The following is a 24,076-nucleotide window of genomic DNA, read 5'->3' on the forward strand; positions in this document are numbered from 1 at the left end:
ACATCAAAGAACCAAAGACAAGAAAGCTCATGGAAAATCCCCACTTGGTTTTCTTGTTTTTTTTTACCCCACTAATAATAATCCTTGTTAAGAAAAAAACAAGAGGAAAATTCCAATAAATTTCTTAAAAGAAGGATTTATTCAACAAAAAGGAAAACACAAATTATTTTCATCATAACAAATCTTAAGCGTTTCAGAAATTGTAGGTCCATAAAACCTGACCTACCATGAACAAAACCTATCAATACAGTTGTATCTAAAGAATCCAAAGAAACGCTTACATTTAAAAATAAAATAAAATGTATGTTGCTCTCCGCTCAAGACGACCTTGTGTGAAACTGGAATACCGAAGTTGCAACAAAAGGTTTTATTACACTGACAAGAAAGCAAAGACATAAAGGAAGATTCTCTGTCTTGTTCAAAAAGGTAAAACATTTCATGAGTAAAGAGAGCATTAGGTTGAGTAGGTTGAGAAAGACAAAAAGAGTAGTTGAACTTTAGCTCTACGTAGTACCTCTCTACAACAGAAGCTTTGCTTTCAAGACAAAGATATGCATATGATCATAAATTCATTATGCTAACATAATATTGACTTTTGAAGTCTAACGTAATAATCATGGAGATATAGATCAATTAAATACAATGAATTGATGAAGATGTTTTCTTTTCTTTCTATCAAATCCACCACAAAGGGCTTCTATGACTATGAGTAGACCTTTATCCACAGCAGAGCCTGCATTTCACTTTATTGTTTTCGAACTTGATTTTCCCACTCAACTAGAACCTAACCTAGTTTCTTATCAGTTATCAACTACAACCATAACCTTACAATGAGAAAAACTCTGTGAATCCTGGTGAATGTGACAACAGTGAAGTTTGAATCTTCCTGTTCTTCATTACAGTATGTTCAACTGTTCTCCCAAGAAACAAAACATTTTCCTGAAAAGGTAAGAGAATATGACACTACAGAGCCGCTTGATCACATTTCTATCATACTCGAGGAGTTAGAACTCTCCCAGACCTCAACACCTTCCATATATTCCCGAGAAACAAACAACCTATCACCTCCTGCTTCAACTTTAGAAACCATCCCTCTCTTCGAGTCTTCTTCCTTGTCTACAAAGTTCCTTCTACGAATCAGACCACCACTCGTCTTCCCCTCAACACTCGACCACACCTCCAACGCCCCACCTCTCGCGGCCAACACTTGCTTTCTATAACAATGCACGACGCTGTAACCGCCGCTTCTCTCTCCGTCGTCTGCACTCCACGCGCCAGGATTATCATCTGACACGTATACCCACGGATCTTCGCCTAATTTACGAAGGTCTGCCATTCCGAGATCACCTGACTTAGAACACACCTTGAAGAGAGTTGACTCTTCAACGTCCACGTCCACGTCAGCTAACGCGTCTCCGAACCTGCTGCTTCGTCCCGAGCCTGGCTCGCTTGTCTCCCACACAATGGCCCTGGATCTCGGGTCCCAGATCCGGATGTACCCGGAGCATCCGAACACTCCTCGGTGAACGGCGGATCCGACTAAAAGACCGTTATCAGGGATCCACCGGAGCTTCTCCGGTACGGCGGTTTTAGCTGAGCTTCCGGATTGCTGGCCGATGACGGCGGCGACTTGGAGAGTGGATTTATCGATCTGGAGAACGCTGTTCTCTCTATGCAAGCAATCAAACGATGCGAACACTCCGCCGGGAGAATCCGCGACGGCGGCGACTCGCGCCTTGTGGATCCTCGGATCTTCCGGATCAGTCCAGTGCGTGGATCCGACGTAACGTCCGCTCGAGAGATCGTAGAAGTGAAGCCCCGACGCGGATCCGGATCCGATCGCCGCCGCCTCGTCCCACACGCGGCAGATCGACGTGACGTCACTGAGATGCGTGCGGACGGTTACGGCGTGGGAGAGGCTCCAATCGTAGACGGAGATCTGTCCGCCGTGCGCGATCCATAAAGAAGCGTCTCCGGCGGTTGCGGTGAAAGCTGACGGAACTCCGTCGGTCGCCGGCGTGATGGTGGAAGCTAGAGAAGCGTCGAAACCAAGCAGCGGCGGAGGCAGCATCGCCGACCGGAGGAGTGACTCGACGCCGTAATAAAGAGCTTCATCGAGTAGCTCTTGCTTGGAGAAGACGGAGGAGGAGTTAGCTGGGAGACGTCCGGTTCGGAGGAGGTTGAGGATGACGGAGAAAAGCTCCGGGTCGCGATCGATGAAGACGGGGTTCGATCCGTGAGAGGTTGGTGTTGAGAGAGCAGCAAGGAGAGAGTCTGGGCAGGTTGATTGAATGGTGGATGCCGTGGTTTCGAAGATTTCGCCGCCGACGTTGAGCTTCAGGCGCTCGCTTCCGTCGGAAACCATTATCACTTTCCGGTCTGATCTACGATTCAGCTCGAGCCGGTTATGTCAATTGGGCTGAGGGAAGAAATGTAATTGTAACTGATGACGCTGACTATATATGGGCCTGGCCCAATTGTTATTTCATTCCAAACGCAAAACGCCAAACGTTGAATAAGATGTGCAAGTATTCTGAAAAAACGTTTTAGCCTTTAGCGAGTCTCTTAGCGCGTCTATATAATAAACCCTCCAAAAAATTTGGTTGTTACGGTTTTAACTATCTAAAAATATAATATTTTATAAATATAAAATTTCAATTATAATAACTAATACTATATCATAAAATTTTATAAAATAAAAATTTATTATTTGTAAACTATTATAATATATCATATTATTTATAGAATCTAAACATCTGTCCAGCTGATAATCTAAATTTTTATACAGTAGTCAGTTGCTAGCTTAGCGCCTAACGATATGCCTTAAGTCATCGTCAGTGACTATTCCTTTTTGAACACTGAAAATAATAATTCCACGATTGTAACGTCAACCTCAATTCTTCAATTGAAATTCGGTTGAGAAAAATACATTTTGTATGGTGTAGACCTGGAGAATGATTAATTAGAGTTGGTCGAAGTTTATTTCAATCGGAAAAATGATCAATAAGGTTTTCATTGTTAATTACAGTCTAAAAGCTATTCTACAATGGTAATAAACTTACAAAGTATTATGATACAGAGACTTTCTCACAGATCACACAATGATCCGAAACGATTTTATCCATGGCACTACCTTTCTCAATTTCAAATTTACTACTAAACTTATTCCACAAATGCAACCCGTAGCTTCTCCTCTGCATCTCAAGAACCTTGACTTCCACTCTCTTCCTATCCTTCTCGGTTCTCGGAACCTTGAAGAGCTTCCCAATTTCAATCCAATTAACCGAATAAAACGCAGGAGGCGTCATGACAGTGAAGTTATAACCAACCGTTCCTTCAACAGCTCGTGCAACTCTAGAAACAAGATACGGTCCGTTATGACCCCAAACGTTCCCGTTGAAAGTCAACGCAAACTCTTCGATACATTTCCTCAAGAGAGGATGGTTCTTGTCGAAGACCAAAACCGCGTTGTTCAGCCTCGTCCAGTTTCTCGAAACCGGTTCGAGAGTCTGCGCACCGATCACGTTCCTCAGAGGCTTAAAACTTTTCAGCACTATCATGTCGGTGTCCAAATAAACGCCCCCGAACTTGAACAAGTACGCGAGTCTCATGAGGTTTGAGAGGTTCTGAGCTAAAGAGATCTTCCCGGGATCTCTCTTCCCTGTCTTAATCTCCTCAAGCCACGACTCTCCCGCTGTGTCCTTGAGCAAGAAAGGTAAATCAGGAGTTACCGCAGTAACTCTGTAACCGCGATCAAGAAACGGTTTCAAGACTCTAAACCCTTGTGGAGAATCCATCGTCGATGATAAAATGATTAAACAACCACGAGGATGTGATTTAAACACGCTTTCCACAGACAAAACATCTCTCTTACCGAACTTATCAACAGGGGAGATCCACGTCATCATGAAACTGACTTCACAATCATCTCTCAAAAACTCTGTTGCTCTTTGCTGAAACTTCTCCGACACGCCTTTGCCTCCAAAAGTCTCGAGAATCTCGAGATTGTTATTCTCTTTAACTGTGGTAATCTGCTTGATCGTGTAGTTGTTCTTGCCAGCGCTTAGCTCTCTCTCTGATCTCAGAGGTAAGTAAGGAACAACGGTCTTGATCTCTATCTTCACCACCTCCGAGATATCTCTCACCGATAAGTTAGAGACGATGACGACCGTGAAAACGATCAGAGCTATTACTGAGGCAGCAAAGGCTGTGAATAGTGATGATCCGGAGCGGTTTAACCGCCGGTGATCAATCATCGCCGTGACTTTTCTAGCTATTTCACTTTCCATTTTTGGAGGAAACCAGTTTGTGAAGAACGTGTTTTGTTTGCTGTCTTATAATTTGTCTGTGAGAAGCTTTGGTGCTTGGTGTTGAAGCTGTTGTCTTTTGAAAAGTTGTTAAGCCGCCAGAGAACGATGAAGTCTACGTTAGACTACGATATATATCAATGAGTACTTCTAGAATTCGACACACAGAATAATAAAACATTTAAGTTTATTTATTTACTAAATAAAAACATCATTACCAATAAATATAACCAGATTTCAACCAATAGAAAAATAAATTAAAATAAAAAATTAATAAATTTTGCATTTAAATCATAAAACGACTCTAATTTTGAAATAAAAATTTGGCTCTAAAACGACATTTAATTCGAAACGGAAGAAGTATTAATTAATTATTACTTTCGTTATATAACTAAATTAATGGGGGACCATAACCTTAGATAAGCGATCATGATTCTCCAACACTTTATTTTTGCTAATATTTAAAAAAAGACACATATCTTTTGACGACTTTTCTTCCATCATCCCTTTGATTATTTCCACAACAAACAATGGTCAGAATAACTCGGTTTGAGTTTGGTTTTGAGTCTTTTGATTGATAAATAAAAACACTAGCTATCTTGAATTAACAATTTCGTTACTCATGACTAAGAAGGCACCTTAAAGGCTAAAAGTGAGTTCTAGATATTAGATGTGTGAGGCACTTTCCTAACAGATCAAGTCGTTGGGTTTCTTAAAAAAAAATATTTTGTCTAATCAAAATCCATTATAATAAAGTAAATTAAATTGAAAATTAAACCTAGAAAAAAAAGGTTTGAATAAGTATCACCTACATTTTCATCCACACAACATGTCAAGTCATGGAAGCATCTGTTGACATTGACAATCGAAAGCATAGTTAAGGTGCATAAAATCTTTTTTCCAAATACTTAATCTTCTTCATTTTTGACGTACAGTATTATTGTCGATAGTTGATGTATTATTTTAATAAGTTTCAATTATTCAAAGTCGAGGGAATGTTGCAAAATCATGCCAATTATTATTTTGAACACAGTTGTCCTTTGCGACATAGGAATATACTGCATGTCAGGTAACGAGACAACTAAACTGAATGGCATCTTTGGTGATTCGTTTTAAACTATTGTTAGTTAACTTTCCTACTATATAAGCACCACACATAGATAGAGAGTTGTTCTTCAACTGTTTTAAGTTACTCTCTTCTGATGATATCAAGTTCTTTGACAACTTGAAGCATCTATCTTTTCCATTTTTGTTGATTCATATCTGAGAGGAGACTAAATGATGCTTCTTTTGAATAAGTTTTCCTTGTATGCCGGTCCTGGACAAAGCCGGATGAAACATTTGCCTAGGACCTCTAAATTTTTTGAAAAAAATTACATAAACATAGGTTCCCAAATTTTTTGAAAAAAAATTACATAAACATAGGTTCCCAAATTTATTAAAAATTTTTTTTTCAATGAAATCTTTACAAATATCGCCTAAGACCCCCAAAATCTCAGGACCGGCCCTCTTGCATCTGAAAGTACATTGAAATGCAGTTGCTCAAAGCACCGGAGATTTCACCACCAGACAACTTTGTTTCTGAAACATCAAGAGACACCAAGATTACTGACAAGCCACCGGTTACTGAAGCAAGACTCTTTAGATATTGTAGACCCCTTGAGCCAGTATATCAAATTTTTTAGATGTGATAATGTGATCTTAATCATCTCGCTTCTTTTCAATGTTCAGACAATGCTTTGTGATTGCTGGTTAGACTGGTTCTTGTAGGAGACTAAGCTAAACCATTAAAAAACGACGTCCTGCTCCTGTTATTCATAAACATGCTGAAAAGGTATGACTCCAATCGACGGAAATTGTACATGTTATCTCCCAACTTCACCTATGAAAACTTAGAAGAGCAAACCGAGTTTGCTAGTCATTTATTAGATTATCTCTATCTCTGTTTGCATTGTGAGGAAACATTTATGAAGAACAAAACACATTTGATACCTGAGTTTCATAGACTTTAGGGATGATCGATTACAAACACGTTGTTTAAGTATAGTAAACAAAAACATATGATTTATATTGTAATTATAAATCAAGATGTGAACTTGGGGAACTGGTCTCGCGGAGAAGAAAAGCTTCTCTCGCTAAGAAGATCATCGTTTTCGGCATCGTTCCCATCTAAGCACAAAATGTTGATGTTGTCAAAGTTCGGTTCGGATGAGCTGACAGTGCTGCTCGTAGCCATCGGAGAGTTGGTGACACTATTCGACCGGCTTCGCACGCTGTACATTGATGATGCCGGAACTTTCGTGACAAGCGGTCGGAGATTCCCTGTCATGCCTCGTCTTATATCCTACACACGTAAAAAGCCGACAGGTAACGTTGTTATTAACAAACACACGCCCAATGCTACTCTAAAAGAAGAAAACAAATACTCCCTCTTTTATTTTTTTTGGTATTTAAATTAAAAATTTTTTGCATGATAAATGTGTTCTTAGTATTTTAGATAAAATTTAATGTAAAGTGAAATTACGAAATACTGCATTATTTTTTATTGGTTGAACTAGTTTAATTTAATACTATTTTTATAACCAAGATAAAATGTATTTTTTTAATCATTGTGCAAAAATCTTAAACATCAACTAAAATGAAAAGAGATAGTATTGTAAAGACTAAAGAGTGATCGTACCATATGTCTCAAGGCCATATCGATGGAGCTCTTGGAGAGGTTTCTCCCATAGCCAAGGCTGTTAAAAGCAGAGCTAGATTTCGAGGTTCCTCGACCGCCGCTTTCTGTTAGCCGTGGTGGACCTAGTTTCCTCATGTTCACCACTCGCTCGACCATTTTATTACCCATAGCCACTGGGCTATCGCCGTTGTTGGCCTTTCCTCGCCCACGTGCACCTGGCAGGCTCCCGTTGGTGTTCCCTACAGGAGCCCGGCCTCTCGACGGGGAGCAAGATTGTCTTCTTGCGTGTCCGGCGCCATTACTGATGGCGCCGTTGCCACGTTCTATGGAAGAAGATCTTGAGCCTGGTGCTGAGGCCACTCCAGGTCTGCCTCTTGTAGCTGAGACTGGTCTATCTGATACAGATGTCCTCAGATTCGGTGGGGCTTCTAAAGAGAAACCAGGCATCTCCCGCGGCTTCCAAGACTTCGATGACTTCACTGTTGGAGTTGGAGAAGTCCCTCGTGACGGAGCTTTACTCGAAACTATTAATGGACCGGTCGGGGTTGGAGACCTGCGGGTTGGCGTTGCCGGCCTTGATAAAGGTTTTTTAGAAGGTGCGGAAGAAGGCTGAGTCTTAGTCCGAGTTGGAGTAGCTGATCTAGATGTTGTGGTGCGTGGAGCTGCTGTGGAGGTAGTAGCACGTGCAGCAGTTAATGTTGCACGTGAGGTGGGTGTTGACGATCTAGAGTTTGAAGCTCTAGTGGTTGTCACAGGCCTTGTTGTGGAGGTGGTTGGGGTTGTAGACCTTCTAGTTGGTGTAGAAGGTCTGCTCGTCGACCTTGAGCTACCTGATGAAGACGGTCTTCTGAGTCCAGCTACAGAGGACGACGATGACATTAGGGACTTGTTATTGTTCCCTGAGACGATATCTTCACGGTAGTTCCCTAGCTGCAGAACCAAAACAAGAAGTTTAATCAGTGCTTAGACCAGAGACATTATAAAGAAACATGAATCACTAGTGTCTCGACAAGTTTCGTACCCGAGATTTAAGATTCGTGGGGCGAGAACTGGGAGCATCACTCTGTTCCATTACGCTCCTATGTGACTCTTTCTCAAACTGCGGCGTTCCAGGAGGCGTAAGCAGCCTGAAGAAGAGGCAAGACCAACAACAAAAATGATAAGATTTATCAGACAAGACAAGACATTCGATGATTACAAGATCGATATTTTTTTTTTTGTTTTATAAAAATGGAAACATTACCAATCGTAATCGGATTTCTCATTCTCTGAGTACAAGAAGTTCTCTGCTGCCGTTCTCCGGAGAGGATAACGTTGAGACGACACCATTTCAGAGACACCAGAGAGCGCAGTCGTCAGCGCTCCGTTGATACTAGTACTATCAGATCCTAACAGAGGCAAAACACAGTTTAAATACCATTTGCTGAGACATATATGTATATATACAAATTGTTATATAAGTTTTACATATAAGACGAACCTGTTAAAAGAGATTCTCCCCTACGTTCTTTGTCGCGTCGACGCATCTCAAGGAACATAGAGAGTTCTTCATCTCTGTCGTGTGTCAACATTTTTTGATTGAAGGTTTCTGTGTCTCGTGTCCGAACTTACACAGCAACTAGAAAAAAACTCCAAAACAAAATTAAAAAATAGAATCGGACCAATCAGATCTGAGGAAATCACACTAATGGGACCCTCGAGAAAGGTAGAAGCCTAGAACTTCAACCAATGAGAATCATATCAACCAACTATAAAGAACATATGATCAGAACCCACAAACGTTTTTTTTTAAATTTGATCTAGAGAGAAAGATGGAAGTTTTTGAGTTGAAGAAGAAGAAGGTGGGGAAGATGTTCGTCCCGAGGATTTTTTTATTTTATTTTTAATTTATTATTTGGTTATAATTTTAAAAATTCCAATTTCAAACCAGACAGGTCTTATTCGTACCATCTCTCTTGTTTTTTTTCTCCTATTTGTATTTAATTTAATTGAGTATGGTTTTGAAAAGTTTGAACAGAACACGAAGCATCGGGTTCAAAACGCAAAGAGGATCTCACGGGACACGTTGTTGCAGTCTTTGCCCATGAACATGATATTTAATTACGAAAACGCTACTTGTCTTCTTCAGGTGTTAAAAATAATTGTGGTACGATACATTTTGTATCCTGCACTAGACTAGATACGAGTATGACGTTGAAAGCCAGGTGTGGAGGCCTGGCAGCGAATCTTCACGACAAACTAGGAAACATAGCTTAAAAAAAACTCTTCATCGTTTGATTAGCCTTCCATTTTAACAACATAAAACCATGTTTTGTAGCTCGCAGTTGTCATCACTAAGTTAATGTGTCGCTTTCAGTAAGGAGTCCAGAGTAAATTCTTATATTTTCGCAAGGAAATTCATATATAGATTTTGTTACAAGAGGCATGTAAGTAGAAGCAATCCATATCCTAAAGTTAGTGTCAGAATTGGAGATTAGTTCGTTCAAAACAAATTCTAAAACGATTTTGATACTCATTAAAATTATAAAACATAGCTATATTTATTAAGTTTATAAATATTTGGTTTGTTACTTATGCTTACCCGGAAAAAAAAATTGTGGAGTATTTTGCATTGACCACTTGCGAAATATCTCCAATAACAACACTACAGGGCTCTTGTAAAAAGAAAAGGGGAAGGCCCGTTTTATTCTTCGTCACTTCCAATCATGGGCTCGTCCTCGTTCATGTCGTATCCCCCTCCATCGGGTCCAAGCACTTTAAACCTGCTCACCATTGATCACACCACTTCCAACGTAAGCTTTGTGATGGTCTTTTTGTTTGGAGTATTGAGAGATATTAAGAAGTCAAATGTTGAAAGATCAAAAACCTTTCAATGATGAATTTTCCTTCTTTGTACTTCTGAGACTTTTCGTATGCAATCTCCTGTGTGAAGAAAAAAACGAGAGAACGAATCATAAAGAAAGTTGTTTCGAAAAATGAGTAGTGCTGAGTATTTTGTACGTATTTCCATCCAACGAGAGAGCCACAGCAAACGCAGAAGATGTCAGCTACAGTGTGCCAGCCAGTCATCATGATGCGATGCTCCATCTCTCCAACAGTCACATTGACACTAATGACATACAAAAAATAAAAAGAGTTGCTAATAGAATAAAAGAGCCTTTGTCAACAGGATTCAATGGTATGATATCATCAGATTCCACTTCAAAGTAGTAAGCAACTCACACGTTTTCGAAAAGATAAGCCCTTCCATGCTTGCAGTGAAACGACTGCAAAAAACACACAATCAGATCATGAAACATTTAAAATCAGGTAGCTGTCTGTTCAAATTGAAACACTCAAATATCACCAATCCAACAAGAATTGTTCCAAAGTTGTTTCCGAAAATGAGAGGGTGTGTGTGTGTGTGTGTGTTCGTTCAATCATCTCATCTCAATGGTCAATTCGAGAGAAGGAAGGATCAACAACGAAAACGTGTGTGTGTGTGTGTGTGTTTCAAACAGAGTTAGAACAAAACGTAACAATGGAATCAATTCTGGGATTGCACAGCATTCAAAAGAAATGAGTAACAAAACCTTGGAGATGAGATCATCGGTAAGTGCGAAAGGAGTGTGGCAATGTTTGCAGCTGTAAGTTTCTCCTTGGAGGTCGATCACGAATAGTCTTCCCATCTCCAAACAAATCCACCTGTCTGAACACACAAATAGATCTCAATTCTCCGTCCGTCAATAAAAACTAAGGAGCGTCGATTGAACAAAACCAAACGAAACAACACTACAACAAACGCGTAGAACACAATCAAATATCAAGCGCGTTAATCTCGAGAAATAAAATAAAAAGTTTCCGATCAAAAAGTTCTACTAGAAACTTGCGTACTTCGCAAGACGCCTAGTGACAAAAAAAAAAAAAGTAGGAGAGAGAGAAACGGAAAATGAAATTGATCTCCCAGGAATTTTCATCCCCAGACGATGAGAAAAAAATCTTACTGCCAGAGGAAAATCGAGGACGAAAAGGAAAAAGAAGAGAAGAAATTGGAACAGCCAAAAACTGATCTTACCCGAAGGAGAAACGCCCAGAGAGAAATGTTTCGAATTTTTTTCTCATGCATTTATAATATTTTTTTTTTATTTTTTTGATTAAATAGCAAGGGCTACGGCCCATGGCCCTTTCTCTCCAAGGAAATAAAAATTAATGAAATGACACTTGTTACTTATCTCTCCATCCCCCACGGGTTATATGAGTAGTGGATTAAGTTCAATTAATTTTGAACCGGCAAGTGAACCGGTTCAATAAACAAAATTGTGCTAGATAACCATAGCTAACCATAATCAAAGTAAGTGTGAGCTAGAACTAAGAGACCTTTGTATCACATCCAATACAAAATAATGTGAATATGCTATCACTGAGACGTGACCTTTAATTCCAGTTTGAGAAAAGGGGTTATAAATATGATTTCTGAAGAAAACAAATGCGAATTTTAGAGTTTCCATAGAGAATCTTGAGGAACATGGAGATGAATAGAGACCCATTTGATTATATAAAATGCACACACCATAAAAAGCGCGAGCATGCAGTTCTACAAATTGTGAAAAAATGGGAAACAAAAAAAAATCGAACTTTCAATCTTTCTGATAAAATCATCATTCTTTTGGTGTAAAGCAGATTCCACGATAAAGAATCTTTGAGGAAGGGAATATTCGTATGGAGGAGGAAGAAACTTTACCTTCTCTTCCTTTCTTCTCCTTCTCTTTATCAACTAATCTTGCTTACCCTTTGAGGAGGCCACACCACACCAGTCACCCGTCCTCTAATTAAACCCAAAGGAATCTGCATTAACAAGTTTATACACATCAATCATAAGGGACAAGCCTTGAAGAGTACCACCTAATTCTTTGAAGAAGATATGTCAAGAAGCAGAGGACTTACAGGACCAAAGGTTCTGGAGTCCAAGCTGGAAGCTTTGTTATCTCCTTCTACCCAACAGTGTCCTTCTGGGACTCTGATCACATCCCGTGAACTACTTATCCATTCCCCAGGCAGCCCCACTATCCTCTTTATGTATCTATCCCTGAAATGAGTTGGAGAGCTGTCACAAATATAAAATATCCCATTGTCAGAACCTCAGTTATGTAATTCAAAATATATCACAATGTCGGAGGAACATTATGAAACTTATTTGAGACCTAAACGAACCAGAAAAAAAAACGGAGCTTTGGAAGCAAGAGAAAAAAAAAATTGAATCCAAAGAGTTTGATTCCATGGCCAACATATTTAAAAGGTACAGCTTTTTGTAAGGCTCTAGTGAACTAATTTTTTAATAACAGTTGCCAATGCTGTAAGTGTCCAATAAAAGACATGACAAAGAGACCAACATATACTAATCAATACACTCATTATATAGTTTATCATCTCTTTTTAAAGGACAACTCAAAAGTGGCTTGGCATTAGTTAGAGGGAACATACCTGAACACTACAACATCACCACGCGCAAACTTGTAATCCTGAAGGCAAAATTTCTCTACCAAAACATAATCATCTGCACAACAATTAAACATCTATAAGAAGGAAGTATGGATCAAACAAAATTAATTTCGGAGCATTTTCTTCTCACATACACTAACCTAAATAAGAATTTCGCTGGGGATTGAATGTCGGGGACATGGAATCTCCTCTCACCGGAACAACGCTACAACATCTATCTGAAATAGTAACCCCTATGATACCTCCAGTGAATGCTTTCTTCGTCACTTGCCATAAAAGATTTTGGATTCCCATGATGTCTAAGATGGCCTATCTACTAATATATGATGCTCAGCGGCAACAGGCATATAACCATCTGCAACAAATTAACAACGTTCCAAAACGGTTTATACATCCTCTAATATTACAAAAATGACATAATCCATTGATTTAATCTTACAATTGCCTTAAAGATTGTTTAATCTAAACCCACAAATAAGATTATATCAGAATGAAAACCATTTTTAATCAAATATTACGGTCTTAAAAACATAGCATTGACAATACGACACAATCTCAAACTGTGCTTGAACCTTAATGGATTCATGGAGTTGTAAGTGTGGAACAACATAGCATTGTCAGTTCATGAGTCGATCTAGTGAACATAATCTCAAGCTACGCTGAAACAAGTGAGTTAAACCCTAATCTATTCATGGAACTGTAAGTGTTCAACTGAGACAAATTCTGGAACCTACTGAAGGAAAAAAGAAATCGAGCAACGAGAAACCAGCTTTCTAAGGTGATGGTAATAACCTGAAATTAACAAAGTCTAGGAGATGAGAACTGTAACGACTAACTGCAAATCGGATTCGCGAGGAAGATGAGAAGAGAACACCAGAAGTCGCGACAATGTGAAGAAGAAGAATCAGGGTTTTTCTTTTGCTGATAAAACACACACCCTCTGACTCGGCCAGAGGGTTTTGATTTTTAACTTGAACCAAAAGATTACCGGTTTAGTAAGGAAAGACTGGTTCGCCGGTTTTAATTAAATTTTTTCTCCGGTTTTCGGAATCGGAGGTCTGGAAGGGTTGATAAAAATTTGGTCCTCTGATGAACTGATCTCAAGAGTTTAACGTACTTCTTCACTTAGAACCAACCATCATTATACTCTTCTAAAGCATTATGCTCCAGAGTGTTTACATTCATAATAATTACAAAGTTAACCTCAGTTCCATGTTTATGTAACCTCTATTCCTATAAAACTATTTCACTCACGTCTCTCAAGACAACACACATACTTTCCCCTCTCCAATTACAAGAACCTCCACAGGACTCGAGAAAAGATAAAGGATTCCCTTAAGAAACAAAACTTTTCATTTAATCTGAGGTTTCTGTCTTGTCTTTGAGAACTGTATGTCTCCGTTCAGAACAGCCGCTACGAATTTCTCAGCTTCTTCCATCGTCATGTCGCCTTTAAACGTAGCAAACTTACCTCGTTTAGGCTTGTATGCTATTAGAACCTTGTCAGATGTTTTGAACTCTGATTTGTCAAATGAGCTCAAGAACGAAGATTGTTTTGCCGCGTCTACAAGGGAATATGAAACCGTGTCCTGAGAGCCTGTTCCTGAAGCTTGTCGTCTAGACAAAGACTTCTGTGACACCTGAACAAAGAGCAGAGCCAAGAGAACTATTAATCAATCATGTCAAAGAACCAAAAAGGTCTGTTTATGGAGCAATTGCTTACCTTAGATAATATTGACTGCAGCTTCTCTTTACCCTGTGAGGATCTGAAAGCACCAATGATACAAACAGGAACCTTCTCTCCACAAATGGAATCGAGATTTGTTCTCGAGAGAAGATGTATCTTTTCTACGGACTCGCTCTTTGCTTGGCCAGGCTGACTACTAGAAGAGAACTTTTTGTTCTTCTTCTCAAATGCTTCTAGCAATTTACCAATCTCCTGGACAGCTGATTTCAGATTTTTCACAGTGATCCCTGTCTTCAAGACTTGCTTCTCCCCATTAGATAACCAGCCAACTATCGCTGGAAATGCGTCAACCCCTAGGTTCTTAACCTTCGGATCAGAAGCATCATGAACCTACAAGATCATGAAAAGACTATGTTTGGAAATGTGAACCAGGTTAGGACCAGGAGATTCAAAGCCAAAAAATGTAACGTACCTCTGTGTTATAGAAGACAAAGCGTCCATTGTACAAGCCACTTAGAACACGCCAGATGACAGGAGTGTCTTTCTTTGTTGACAAAAGCATAACTTTCGGAATCCCTTGTGAGCTAACAGCAGAGACATCGAAGGTATTCAGGTCGACCCTTTTCGAGAATCTCGGTAGATGTTCCTGGCAGAAGCTTTTCACTTTCTTTGCAACAAGCTCCTCAGTATATTCCGCTAAGGTAGCTTTACCACTTGATGTGTATGAATAAACAAACAGCCTTGGAGCCCTACGAGGAACTACGCCAAGTTGTTTGCAAAGAGAGGATTCTGTTTCACAGTTTATACGCCCAACCTGAAAGCAACCAAACAACAAAACATGAAGATCAATCAACAAGGTTCACAACTAAAATTAACTAAACTAAGCTCAACAAGCACACGTTTTTACCTTTAACGCTCCTTGCAATGACTCAGCAACTTCCTCTATGACCGATTCATGGTACTGGGTTCCTCTTTGAGAAGGAAGATAAGACAGCAAAAGCCAAGTCATCCCTTGGTCCACAACTTCCTTCTTATAAACCTGAGATGATACGGTTTTAATAGTTGCCACCGAACCTCTCTTTGACCGAGATTCAGCCTTAGATGACCCGCCACCAAACCCACCAAATCCACCAAACTGATCACTTCCTTTAGCACCACCACCACCGCCAAACATGTTAAAGATATCATCCATCCCAAAACCGAAGGAGCTTCCACTAGCACTAGGACCGCCGCCACCACCGCCAAATGAGAAGGAAAACGATTTGGAACCGCCCCCACCGCCACCACCACCGCCCATATTCTGCCACCCACCCGGTCCTCCAAAATTGAAACCACCACCACCCTGTCCACCACCTGAAGAGTATGAATACCCGCCGCCATTACCTCCGGGGAAGCCTGATCCAAACCCAGGCTGCCCCTTTTCATCCCCATAAAGATCATAGTTCTTCCTCTTCTCTTCATCAGACAAGATCTCATAAGCTGTTGCACATATATATATCAGATCATCACACATTCAGTTTTTAAACCACTAAACCATGGCTACAAAGCAAGAACAGTCTTTTTAAAGTACTAAGAGATTATCAACAGTGCTTAAATAAAATAGATACTTACCATTATTAATCTCTGCAAACTTCTCCTGAGCACCCTTGTTTTTGTTTTTATCTGGGTGATATTTCAGAGATTGCCTACAAAAAAAAAGTAAATAACAATCTAAATGAGTTCACAAAGAATTTGAGATCTTGATAATTTGATTAGAAGGGTACTCACTTGTGGAAAGCTTTCTGGATTTCACGCGGCTTTGCATCTCGAGATACTCCCAGAACCTGAAAAGTCACATTAAAAGTATGAAACCTCTGAGCAAAACCTAACCAAATCAAAGTCTTTCCTTTCTATAGAAGCACTCCAGAAAAATTCATCCAAATATGCAATTATAATCGGAAAGAATCGTGATTTTACCTTGTAGGGATCAACGGTTTTCGCTTCTGCATTCAACAACAACAATGTCGAGACAAGCACAACAGATACCACCAACTGCGTTCTCACCATCCTTTTAGAATAGCCTGCGAATCTTCTTCTCTCTTTATCTTCTGGTTCTTCTTCTTCTTGTTAGGAACGGTGTATATTATTCACAGAGCTCTACGTTTCGAGAAAATTCGAGAGAGGATATTTCCTTAAATAGGTTCTCTGGGTTGAAAGAAGCATTTGCGTATTTTAAGCATGCCCTTAATATTATTAATTGATTTTAGAATGTGCCCATTAATTTTAAATGTTACAAAAGAGCACACAATTCTTAAATTATGTTAAGAAGTTAGTGGGGGAAAATTAATCACTACAAAGGTATTGGGGTTGTTTTATATTATTTGGAAAATAAATCCCGGTGGGTTTCAGTTTTAATTTAAGGCGGGGATTTACACGTGGCAAATATGATGAGTTCCCACGTATCTCGACCAATAAGATTCTAGCAAGCGAAAGGTTATTTGTCACGCTCCCCCAACATCACGCGCTATAGTAATTGGGCCTTTTAAAATTGGACCAACGGCCCAAGTTAAAGTCCCCGGATCGGCGATCGGAATCCGATCAATGCTACGGTAAGTATTTATTTTCATTTGACTGTGAAAAAAGAAAATGAAAAAGAAAAAAGTTCATTGTCCTTTGTTGCATTGTTGTTTACATGATTCAGAGAGCTTGAGAGGGGAGAGAGAGAGAGAGAGAGGTTGGACAGACGGAGAAAGAAGCCGACGTGGACGGAGACGATCTTCTTTTTCTCCGCCGTGCGATTTCATTCTCAAACCAAACCCCTAGGGTTCATCCTCGAGGCTTCCTTTGGATTATTAGGTCACGGATCTGATGGCGTTGTCAGCTTCCGATTTACCGGCTATGTACTCATTGCTAGCGAACTCTATGAGCGGCGACGAGAACGTTAGGCGGCCGGCGGAGGCGGCTCTGGCTCAGTCGGAGAGCAGGCCTGGATTCTGCTCCTGCCTCATGGTTCGTTTTCTTCTAAACCTAAATGCTCTTGTGGTTTAGCTGGATTTTGACTTACGCATTGCCTCTCGTTTTGGTTTGCAGGAAGTGATTGCGTCTAAGGATTTGGTGTCTCACGTGGACGTTAGATTGATGGCGTCTGTGTATTTCAAGAACAGTATCAACCGTTATTGGAAGAGCAGACGAAACGCTTCGTGAGTTCTTCTCTACTGATAATTGCAATCAATTGCAAGTTGAGATCAGAGTGTTTCAACTTGGATTGGAGAAGAATCTATTACTTATCAGTACACTTGCTGGCTAGTTTAGACTTTTAGATGTGTAAATGGCGTGAGATTTGTATGTAAATTTACTTAAGACGTTGTTGACACTCTTGTTGGCGATTTTCACAGGGGTATAAGCAACGAGGAGAAGATTCATCTGAGGCAGAAGCTGTTGTCTCACTTGCGAGAAGAGAACTACAAGGTGTTGTAACGTTTTGCTTTTTGTGAGTGCATCAACTACGACATTTAGTGGAAATGTATCTCACTTATTTTTGCTTAATGGTAGATAGCGGAAATGCTGGCTGTTCTCATATCGAAGATATCCCGCTTTGACTATCCTAAGGAATGGTTAGCATTTTCTTTCATAACTCAAATTAACTGGTGGTGATAGTATCTTTCTTAGTAAAATAACTGTTTTTTTCTTGCTTCGTGAATGTCAGGCCTGACCTCTTTTCGGTACTAGCGCAACAGCTTCACTCAGCTGACGTTCTTGCTTCTCACAGAATCTTTATGATCCTTTTTCGAACTCTAAAGGAATTGTCTACTAAACGTCTCACGGCAGATCAGAGAAACTTCGCTGAGGTGTGTCTTCTACTCTGTCTTCTACTCTGTCTTCATCCCCTTATCAATTTCTTTTCTCCTCTTGCATGTACTTATTGTAGGACCGGAGAGTGGATTTTTTTTTGTTATAGTTAATGACGTGGTCCAGATTTTATTTATTGGCAGATCTCGTCCCAAATCTTCGACTTTTGTTGGCACCTTTGGCAAACTGATGTCCAAACCATTCTACGTGGCTTTTCAACAATGGCTCAGAGCTATGGTTCAAATAATGCTGAGCAGCATCACGATGAGCTTTTCCTGACTTGTGAGAGGTGGTTTTTATGTTTGAAAATAGTGCGACAACTCATAATTTCAGGATTTCAAAGCGATGCCAAAAGTATACAGGTAGACACACTATACTTCTCCTTCTACGAATTAGTGGTATATTTTCAATGGTGCCCCCTATTTCTTCTGCTATCTTCCGATTGTTAAGCTGATTGTAACCTTAATAGATGGATAACCATTTTGGAATATAGAATTTGGCTATTGCTCTCAGACATTTACTCTACGTGCAGATATATAATATACATCTAACTCTTTTCTCGTAGGAGATTAAACCAGTGAAAGAAGTCTCTCCTGTGCTCTTGAACGCTGCTCAATCATTTCTTCCATATTGTGAGTTTTTTAACCTTTGAACACTTTCTTATTTCTTTTTCTCATGCATATGACACATGCACCTAGAATCCTGTATTAACGAGGATGTTTTTCCTCCCTTTCTTCTCTTTAACCTGTCACCCCGCATATATACGCTTTTGCTAACTTGTTTGGAGTCTTCATGCAGATTCATCTTTTCATAATCGAGATCCAAAATTCTGGGAATTTGTAAAGAAGGCATGTGTCAAGCTGATGAAAGTGTTAGCCGTAATTCAAAGCAGACATCCTTATTCATTTGGAGATAAATGTGTTCTTCCAGTCGTAGTGGATTTCTGCTTAAACAAGATAACAGATCCTGAACAGGCATCGTTGCCGTTTGAAGAGTTTTTTATTCAGTGTATGGTGATGGTGAAATCTGTGCTTGAATGTAAAGAATATAAGCCTAGTCTAACTGGTCGAGTTATGAATGAAAATGGAGTTACATTTGAGGAGAGGAAGAAGAATGCTTCAAACACAGTCAGTGGCATAGTGTCGTCACTTCTACCCAATGAAAGGATTGTTCTTTTGTGCAACATACTAGTAAGAAGGTAACACCCTAACCAACGATAAGATGTATGATTCCAAGTTATTTGGCTCTCTCTTACTTACAAATCCGCATCGCTGTTGGTTTTTCATTATTTCATGCGTTCTTAGTAAGGTAATATGAAAATAGAGATTCTTATACACCCATGAATCCATGATGATCGTATATCTATGTATCTCTGTTCTCAGTCTCTTCACGTAGAGTTTTAAGAATATATTGTATGGACATACTCAGCTATTTAACATTTTAACAGTAAAGATAAATTACTTGACGTGCATGGAATAGATGCGAAGGGATTGCTACTGTCGGGGACTTGTGACTTGTAAAATATGCCATGCATTAAGTAATATTTTTTGGTGTAAACTGTGATGCTGTCCGGTATTCCTGCCTCCATACAATCACTACTATATGGTGGTCATTTGAATGATGCTTGAAAATAGTTTTCTAAACTTTGATCATCAACATTCCTACAGGTATTTTGTTCTTACAGCAAGTGACCTAGAGGAGTGGTACCAGAACCCTGAGTCCTTTCACCATGAGCAGGACATGATTCAGTGGTCTGAGAAATTGAGACCTTGTGCTGAAGCTCTATATATGGTTTTGTTTGAGAACTACAGCCAAGTAAGCACCAGATAGTCTTAAGCACTTCATCCTGTTCGGAAAAGTCTTCTAAACCTATTAAACCATAAAATTAGAGATACGAACTCTTCTAATTGATATAAGTTGATGCTTATTCTTTCTGTCTCCATTATTGTGAACAGCTCCTAGGACCTATTGTTGTGTCCATCCTTCAGGAGGCAATGAATAACTGCCCCCCTTCGGTTACTGAAATCACACCCGCGCTGCTTCTGAAAGATGCAGCATATGCTGCTACTGCATACGTCTACTATGAGCTCTCGAATTATCTTAATTTCAGAGATTGGTATGCTCTTGATCTTCTAATGTCTAGACGTTTTTCATCTCCTTTAAACATGGCCGTGTGGTGTGATAAGAGATTTTTATTAATCAAGTAAATAACGTTCTTAATGATCGGATAATCTGGCTGCAGGTTTAATGGTGCACTATCCCTTGAGCTGTCAAATGACCATCCAAATAGGCGTATCATCCACCGAAAAGTTGCTATGATATTGGGACATTGGGTTTCAGAGGTAATGTTATTTCAATTCGGCTTTAGTTGAAAAGGCATCTTATCAGTGCATGAACGATGATTAAAGCATAATATACAAAAAGAACTTATCTTGTCCGAATAAGTTGTGTTAATCAGGAATAATCATCTAAGAGCATAATTTGTGGGAAACTTTGTAACAAGAGGCTACTAGGATTAGTTCCCGGTTGGCCTTTGTTAATAGCTTTCGTATTAAAATTTGTTGACTGATTGTTTGTGGATGATGATAATAACCTTTCAGATTAAAGATGACACAAAAAGAGAAGTGTATTGTTCTTTGATTAAATTGCTGCAAGATAATGACCTCGCTGTCAAGGTAGTCTCATCTTATCTCATTTTTGTTGCGTTTATTTTTCTGTCTTGCATTAAGGTCGGATTTTCTTCCCTGTTTTTTTTGGTATTTTAGCTGCCTCTGAGATTGTCTGTTTACTTATGTAGCTGGCAGCTAGTAGGTCATTATGCTTACACGTTGAGGATGCGAATTTTTCGGAGCAAAGTTTCCGTGATCTTCTTCCAATCTGTTGGGAGTCATGTTTCATACTGGTTGAGGAAGTTCAAGAATTTGATTCGAAGGTACATGATGTAGCTGCTTCAGATTCATTATAGCACTCCATTCTTGTCATTCTACTTCCTCCAGTGACGCATACGGATCTCTCTCTTTCCATCTAACGATCCTTTCTTTTTTCTCAGGTTCAAGTTCTGAACTTGATTTCTGTTCTTATTGGTCATGTTAGTGAAGTCATTCCGTACGCACAAAAGTTAATCCAATTCTTCCAGAAGGTATAGTGGCAATTTTTTTCTGTAAGGACTTATTTTTATCTTGGTGCGCAAATAAAATCTTATTATCTGTGTGCTTGACTTAAGAACAGGTGTGGGAGGAATCTTCTGGTGAAAGCCTTCTACAAATTCAGCTTCTTGTTGCACTGCGGAATTTTGTGATTGCGCTTGGTTATCAGTCTCCTATTTGCTATAGCATTCTGCTCCCAATTCTCCAAAAGGGCATTGACATTAACAGCCCTGATGCACTCAACCTTCTTGAAGATAGCATGGCAGTAAGTTTCCACTTCATAAGATGGATACCTTTATTTTCTGCTGATACAAATGTGTTATACAAAAATGACATTGCGCAACATATGCAGTTATGGGAGACGACACTTTCCTATGCTCCTATGATGGTGCCTCAGCTATTAGCATGCTTTCCCTATATGGTGGAGATCATTGAAAGAAGTTTTGATCATTTACAGGTTAGCTTTTTAAGTTTGCAAGGAGTTGACGTTGTGATTCATTAATTACGTAGGGCGTAGCGTTATGTGCTCGGATCTATTGACACATGTTGCCAATCATACCTGAAGACATTCTAATTTACTATATGTCCCCCCAAAAAATTTCCCTAACATCTTAACCAAATGTAGGTTGCTGTCAGTATCATGGAATCGTACATCATTTTAAATGGAGGGGAATTTCTAAATATGCATGCTTCAAGTGTCGCAAAGATTCTTGATCTTATTGTTGGAAATGTAAATGATAAGGGGTTACTCTCGATTCTTCCGGTGATTGACATCTTAGTTCAGGTGCGTATAGTTTTTCTCTTTCCCAATTTGCGAAACAAATTTTCATGAGAAACTTATTCTTCTGTTAAGTTTGTATTTACGCTGCATATATTTACTCACATACCCTTATCTTCTCGTATACATATAAATTGATTAGTGATGGAACTTGTATGGCATCATTACAATGTATATTGTTTGTCATGATTGTATATATGTATGAAAGTTTGGACAAATAACAACTTAGTGATGTAAACATATTCTCTTGTCTGGAATAGTGTTTTCCCGTGGAAGTGCCTCCTCTCATCAACAGCTGTTTGCAGGTAAATTTCTAGTTTTCTTTTGATTGATGAAAGATTCATATTCTTCCTTGAAACATTTAACGGAGTTGGCTTGTTGGTATATCTCAGAAACTTGTGATTATATGCTTGAGTGGAGGAGATGACCGAGATCCAGCCAAGACTGCAGTTAAAGCGTCCTCAGCTGCTATTCTGGCACGGATTCTGGTGATGAACACTACATACTTGGCCCAGTTAACATCTGAGCCATCTCTCTCGTTGTTACTCCAACAAGCAGGGGTCACAATCGAAGACAACGTACTCATTTGCCTCACCGACATTTGGCTCGACAAGGTCAGTGGAGCACTTATCTTGAACGATAACTGGTTGTTTAATCAGCTTTCTGTAACTTTGACTGGATTTACAATGGGCTTGCGGGAACCTTTTGTTAAATGGTCCTCCTTTTCTAATCCCAAACAATAGCTCGTTTCCAAACTGCTCTGCGTGTTGCAAAGCGTGTATTCCGACTAATGTTGTTATTACATCTACTCTTGTGCAGGTGGATCATGCGACTCCCATGCAAAAGAAGACATTTGGATTGGCTCTTTCCATAATACTTACACTTAGAATGCCTCAAGTTCTTGACAAGCTTGATCAAATACTAAGGTACAGGCTTGCACAATCGAATATTAAAAACTTGGTTTATCTATCTACATTACATAACTGATCGTGTTTCTGGAAACAGTACATGCACCAGTGTAATCCTTGGTGGAGATAAAGATCTAACAGAAGAAGAATCAAGGTTATATTTTGTCCTGTGGAAGTATATAGTTTCCAAGCGAAGTTAGCAACAAAAAGTATATCTTATCTGAAAAAAACATACAATTTGTAATTCCAGCGGTGAAATGAGCTCAGGCAGGTCTCAAGGAGAAGAAGCTCCACCTAGCAAAGAGTTGCGGAAAAGTCAGGTAAAGGTTAATCATTCCTTTGCTGTTGTCTTGAACGAATTAGCTTCCAGAAAACAACTGATTATAACGCCAAATATCTTTTCCAATCTTAATCAGATCAAAGTTTCAGATCCAGTTTACCAAATGTCACTGGAGAACTCAATGCGTGAGAATCTTCAGACATGTTCTACGCTTCATGGAGATGCCTTCAATTCTGCCATAAGTAGGATGCACCCATCAGAGCTTGCACAAGTGAAGCAAGCCTTAAAACTGCCGTGATTAAATGTCTGTTTGCGTCTTCATTGTTCGTTTGCAGTATCCCTTACGAAGCAACAGTATTCAAGTGAGTTTCTGATCCCTCATTATTCTTTCCTTCTTTCATACCGAGGCATGTAGTGGCATATGTATATATGGGTATGGTGATGCATTTCCACCATCTGATCTGATTCAAACTACTTCATATCTGTTCAGGTGAGTGAGTTTTTCTTCTCTTTACGGATTTTGATGGGTGTGCATTGTCTCCTCTGCGACCTTGGCGGTTTGAGGAACTCTATACATTTACGTTTGGTGAGGTGTGTCCCTTGTCTCCGCGTGCGATTTTTATGCTCTACAAGGACAAAAGGAGGGAGTCGTTAAAACAACTTTCCTATGCTTGAGTTTAAAATTTGAGATCATTCTTTCAATACATCGTTCTTTTTGGTCCCAATGTTTCAAAAGCAAACAAATTGGAAAACATATCAGGGTCTGTCGTAGCCCAAGAGGTCTAGCAATATATGAATAGGTCGTAGTGGTTGAGTCTCTTTCTTCACTTTTCTATTATATTTGATGTATTACTTTCAACAGATACAGAACTATATCTACAGTTTGGTTTCATTACTCAACGGCCTTTATGATTCATACGCTTCAATTTACAACTCCACCAAAGTGGAGAACATCTATGCCGATTGTTCACGAAGTTTGCTCTT

The 24,076-nt window shown here is 39.4% G+C and overlaps 7 protein-coding genes across 9 annotated transcripts; 1 reads left to right on the forward strand and 6 right to left on the reverse strand.

The window, feature by feature from the left end:
• Nucleotides 1-593: 593 nt before the first annotated feature.
• On the reverse strand, nucleotides 594-2,681 carry LOC106402253 (protein ENDOPLASMIC RETICULUM-ARRESTED PEN3). The gene has a single exon (XM_013842950.3). It carries the CDS (start codon nucleotides 2,363-2,365, stop codon nucleotides 980-982), a length of 1,386 nt encoding a protein of 461 aa, XP_013698404.1. The 5' UTR covers nucleotides 2,366-2,681; the 3' UTR covers nucleotides 594-979.
• Nucleotides 2,682-2,997: 316 nt separating this feature from the next.
• Nucleotides 2,998-4,417, reverse strand: LOC106401051 (lactosylceramide 4-alpha-galactosyltransferase). The gene has a single exon (XM_013841469.3). It carries the CDS (start codon nucleotides 4,287-4,289, stop codon nucleotides 3,069-3,071), a length of 1,221 nt encoding a protein of 406 aa, XP_013696923.1. The 5' UTR covers nucleotides 4,290-4,417; the 3' UTR covers nucleotides 2,998-3,068.
• Nucleotides 4,418-6,271: 1,854 nt separating this feature from the next.
• LOC106401050 (cell wall protein RBR3) lies at nucleotides 6,272-8,895 on the reverse strand. The gene is made up of 5 exons (XM_013841468.3): nucleotides 8,468-8,895; nucleotides 8,231-8,375; nucleotides 8,009-8,114; nucleotides 6,988-7,917; nucleotides 6,272-6,651 (listed from the first exon to the last, which is right to left on the reverse strand). Exons 1-5 carry the CDS (start codon nucleotides 8,556-8,558, stop codon nucleotides 6,391-6,393), a joined length of 1,533 nt encoding a protein of 510 aa, XP_013696922.1. The 5' UTR covers nucleotides 8,559-8,895; the 3' UTR covers nucleotides 6,272-6,390.
• Nucleotides 8,896-9,508: 613 nt separating this feature from the next.
• Nucleotides 9,509-10,674, reverse strand: LOC106401053 (protein yippee-like At3g08990). The gene is made up of 5 exons (XM_013841476.2): nucleotides 10,560-10,674; nucleotides 10,210-10,253; nucleotides 9,988-10,096; nucleotides 9,854-9,909; nucleotides 9,509-9,749 (listed from the first exon to the last, which is right to left on the reverse strand). Exons 1-5 carry the CDS (start codon nucleotides 10,653-10,655, stop codon nucleotides 9,671-9,673), a joined length of 384 nt encoding a protein of 127 aa, XP_013696930.1. The 5' UTR covers nucleotides 10,656-10,674; the 3' UTR covers nucleotides 9,509-9,670.
• An 820-nt stretch (nucleotides 10,675-11,494) lies between these two features.
• On the reverse strand, nucleotides 11,495-13,409 carry LOC106401052 (mitochondrial inner membrane protease subunit 2). 3 transcript variants are annotated; one of them, XM_022703527.2, is made up of 5 exons: nucleotides 13,258-13,409; nucleotides 12,606-12,820; nucleotides 12,448-12,520; nucleotides 11,911-12,052; nucleotides 11,495-11,811 (listed from the first exon to the last, which is right to left on the reverse strand). In XM_022703527.2, the coding sequence occupies exons 2-5, from the start codon at nucleotides 12,757-12,759 to the stop codon at nucleotides 11,737-11,739; spliced, it is 444 nt and encodes a 147-aa protein (XP_022559248.1). In that variant the 5' UTR covers nucleotides 12,760-12,820; nucleotides 13,258-13,409; the 3' UTR covers nucleotides 11,495-11,736. The 3 variants fall into 3 exon arrangements, with proteins under 3 accessions (XP_022559248.1, XP_013696924.1, XP_022559247.1); XM_013841470.3 differs by having other exon boundaries at nucleotides 11,911-12,070; nucleotides 13,258-13,406; XM_022703526.2 differs by having other exon boundaries at nucleotides 11,911-12,070; nucleotides 13,302-13,396.
• Nucleotides 13,410-13,585: 176 nt separating this feature from the next.
• Nucleotides 13,586-16,309, reverse strand: LOC106402239 (dnaJ protein ERDJ3A). Its single transcript, XM_013842933.3, has 7 exons — nucleotides 16,109-16,309; nucleotides 15,920-15,975; nucleotides 15,764-15,837; nucleotides 15,060-15,631; nucleotides 14,625-14,966; nucleotides 14,189-14,542; nucleotides 13,586-14,105 (listed from the first exon to the last, which is right to left on the reverse strand). The coding sequence occupies exons 1-7, from the start codon at nucleotides 16,196-16,198 to the stop codon at nucleotides 13,818-13,820; spliced, it is 1,776 nt and encodes a 591-aa protein (XP_013698387.1). The 5' UTR covers nucleotides 16,199-16,309; the 3' UTR covers nucleotides 13,586-13,817.
• A 470-nt stretch (nucleotides 16,310-16,779) lies between these two features.
• Nucleotides 16,780-23,987, forward strand: LOC106401483 (importin-11-like). Its single transcript, XM_013842009.3, has 24 exons — nucleotides 16,780-17,140; nucleotides 17,222-17,331; nucleotides 17,527-17,599; nucleotides 17,684-17,745; nucleotides 17,838-17,979; nucleotides 18,124-18,342; nucleotides 18,546-18,612; nucleotides 18,779-19,178; nucleotides 19,648-19,795; nucleotides 19,936-20,096; nucleotides 20,223-20,322; nucleotides 20,581-20,655; nucleotides 20,778-20,912; nucleotides 21,030-21,119; nucleotides 21,209-21,391; nucleotides 21,479-21,583; nucleotides 21,752-21,910; nucleotides 22,165-22,209; nucleotides 22,297-22,518; nucleotides 22,724-22,830; nucleotides 22,910-22,966; nucleotides 23,063-23,132; nucleotides 23,229-23,454; nucleotides 23,583-23,987. The coding sequence occupies exons 1-23, from the start codon at nucleotides 17,000-17,002 to the stop codon at nucleotides 23,388-23,390; spliced, it is 3,033 nt and encodes a 1,010-aa protein (XP_013697463.2). The 5' UTR covers nucleotides 16,780-16,999; the 3' UTR covers nucleotides 23,391-23,454; nucleotides 23,583-23,987.
• Nucleotides 23,988-24,076: the final 89 nt, after the last annotated feature.

The sequence above is a fragment of the Brassica napus genome, chromosome C5 (assembly GCF_020379485.1).
Source record: "Brassica napus cultivar Da-Ae chromosome C5, Da-Ae, whole genome shotgun sequence".
NCBI classification, from domain to species: Eukaryota; Viridiplantae; Streptophyta; class Magnoliopsida; order Brassicales; family Brassicaceae; genus Brassica; species Brassica napus.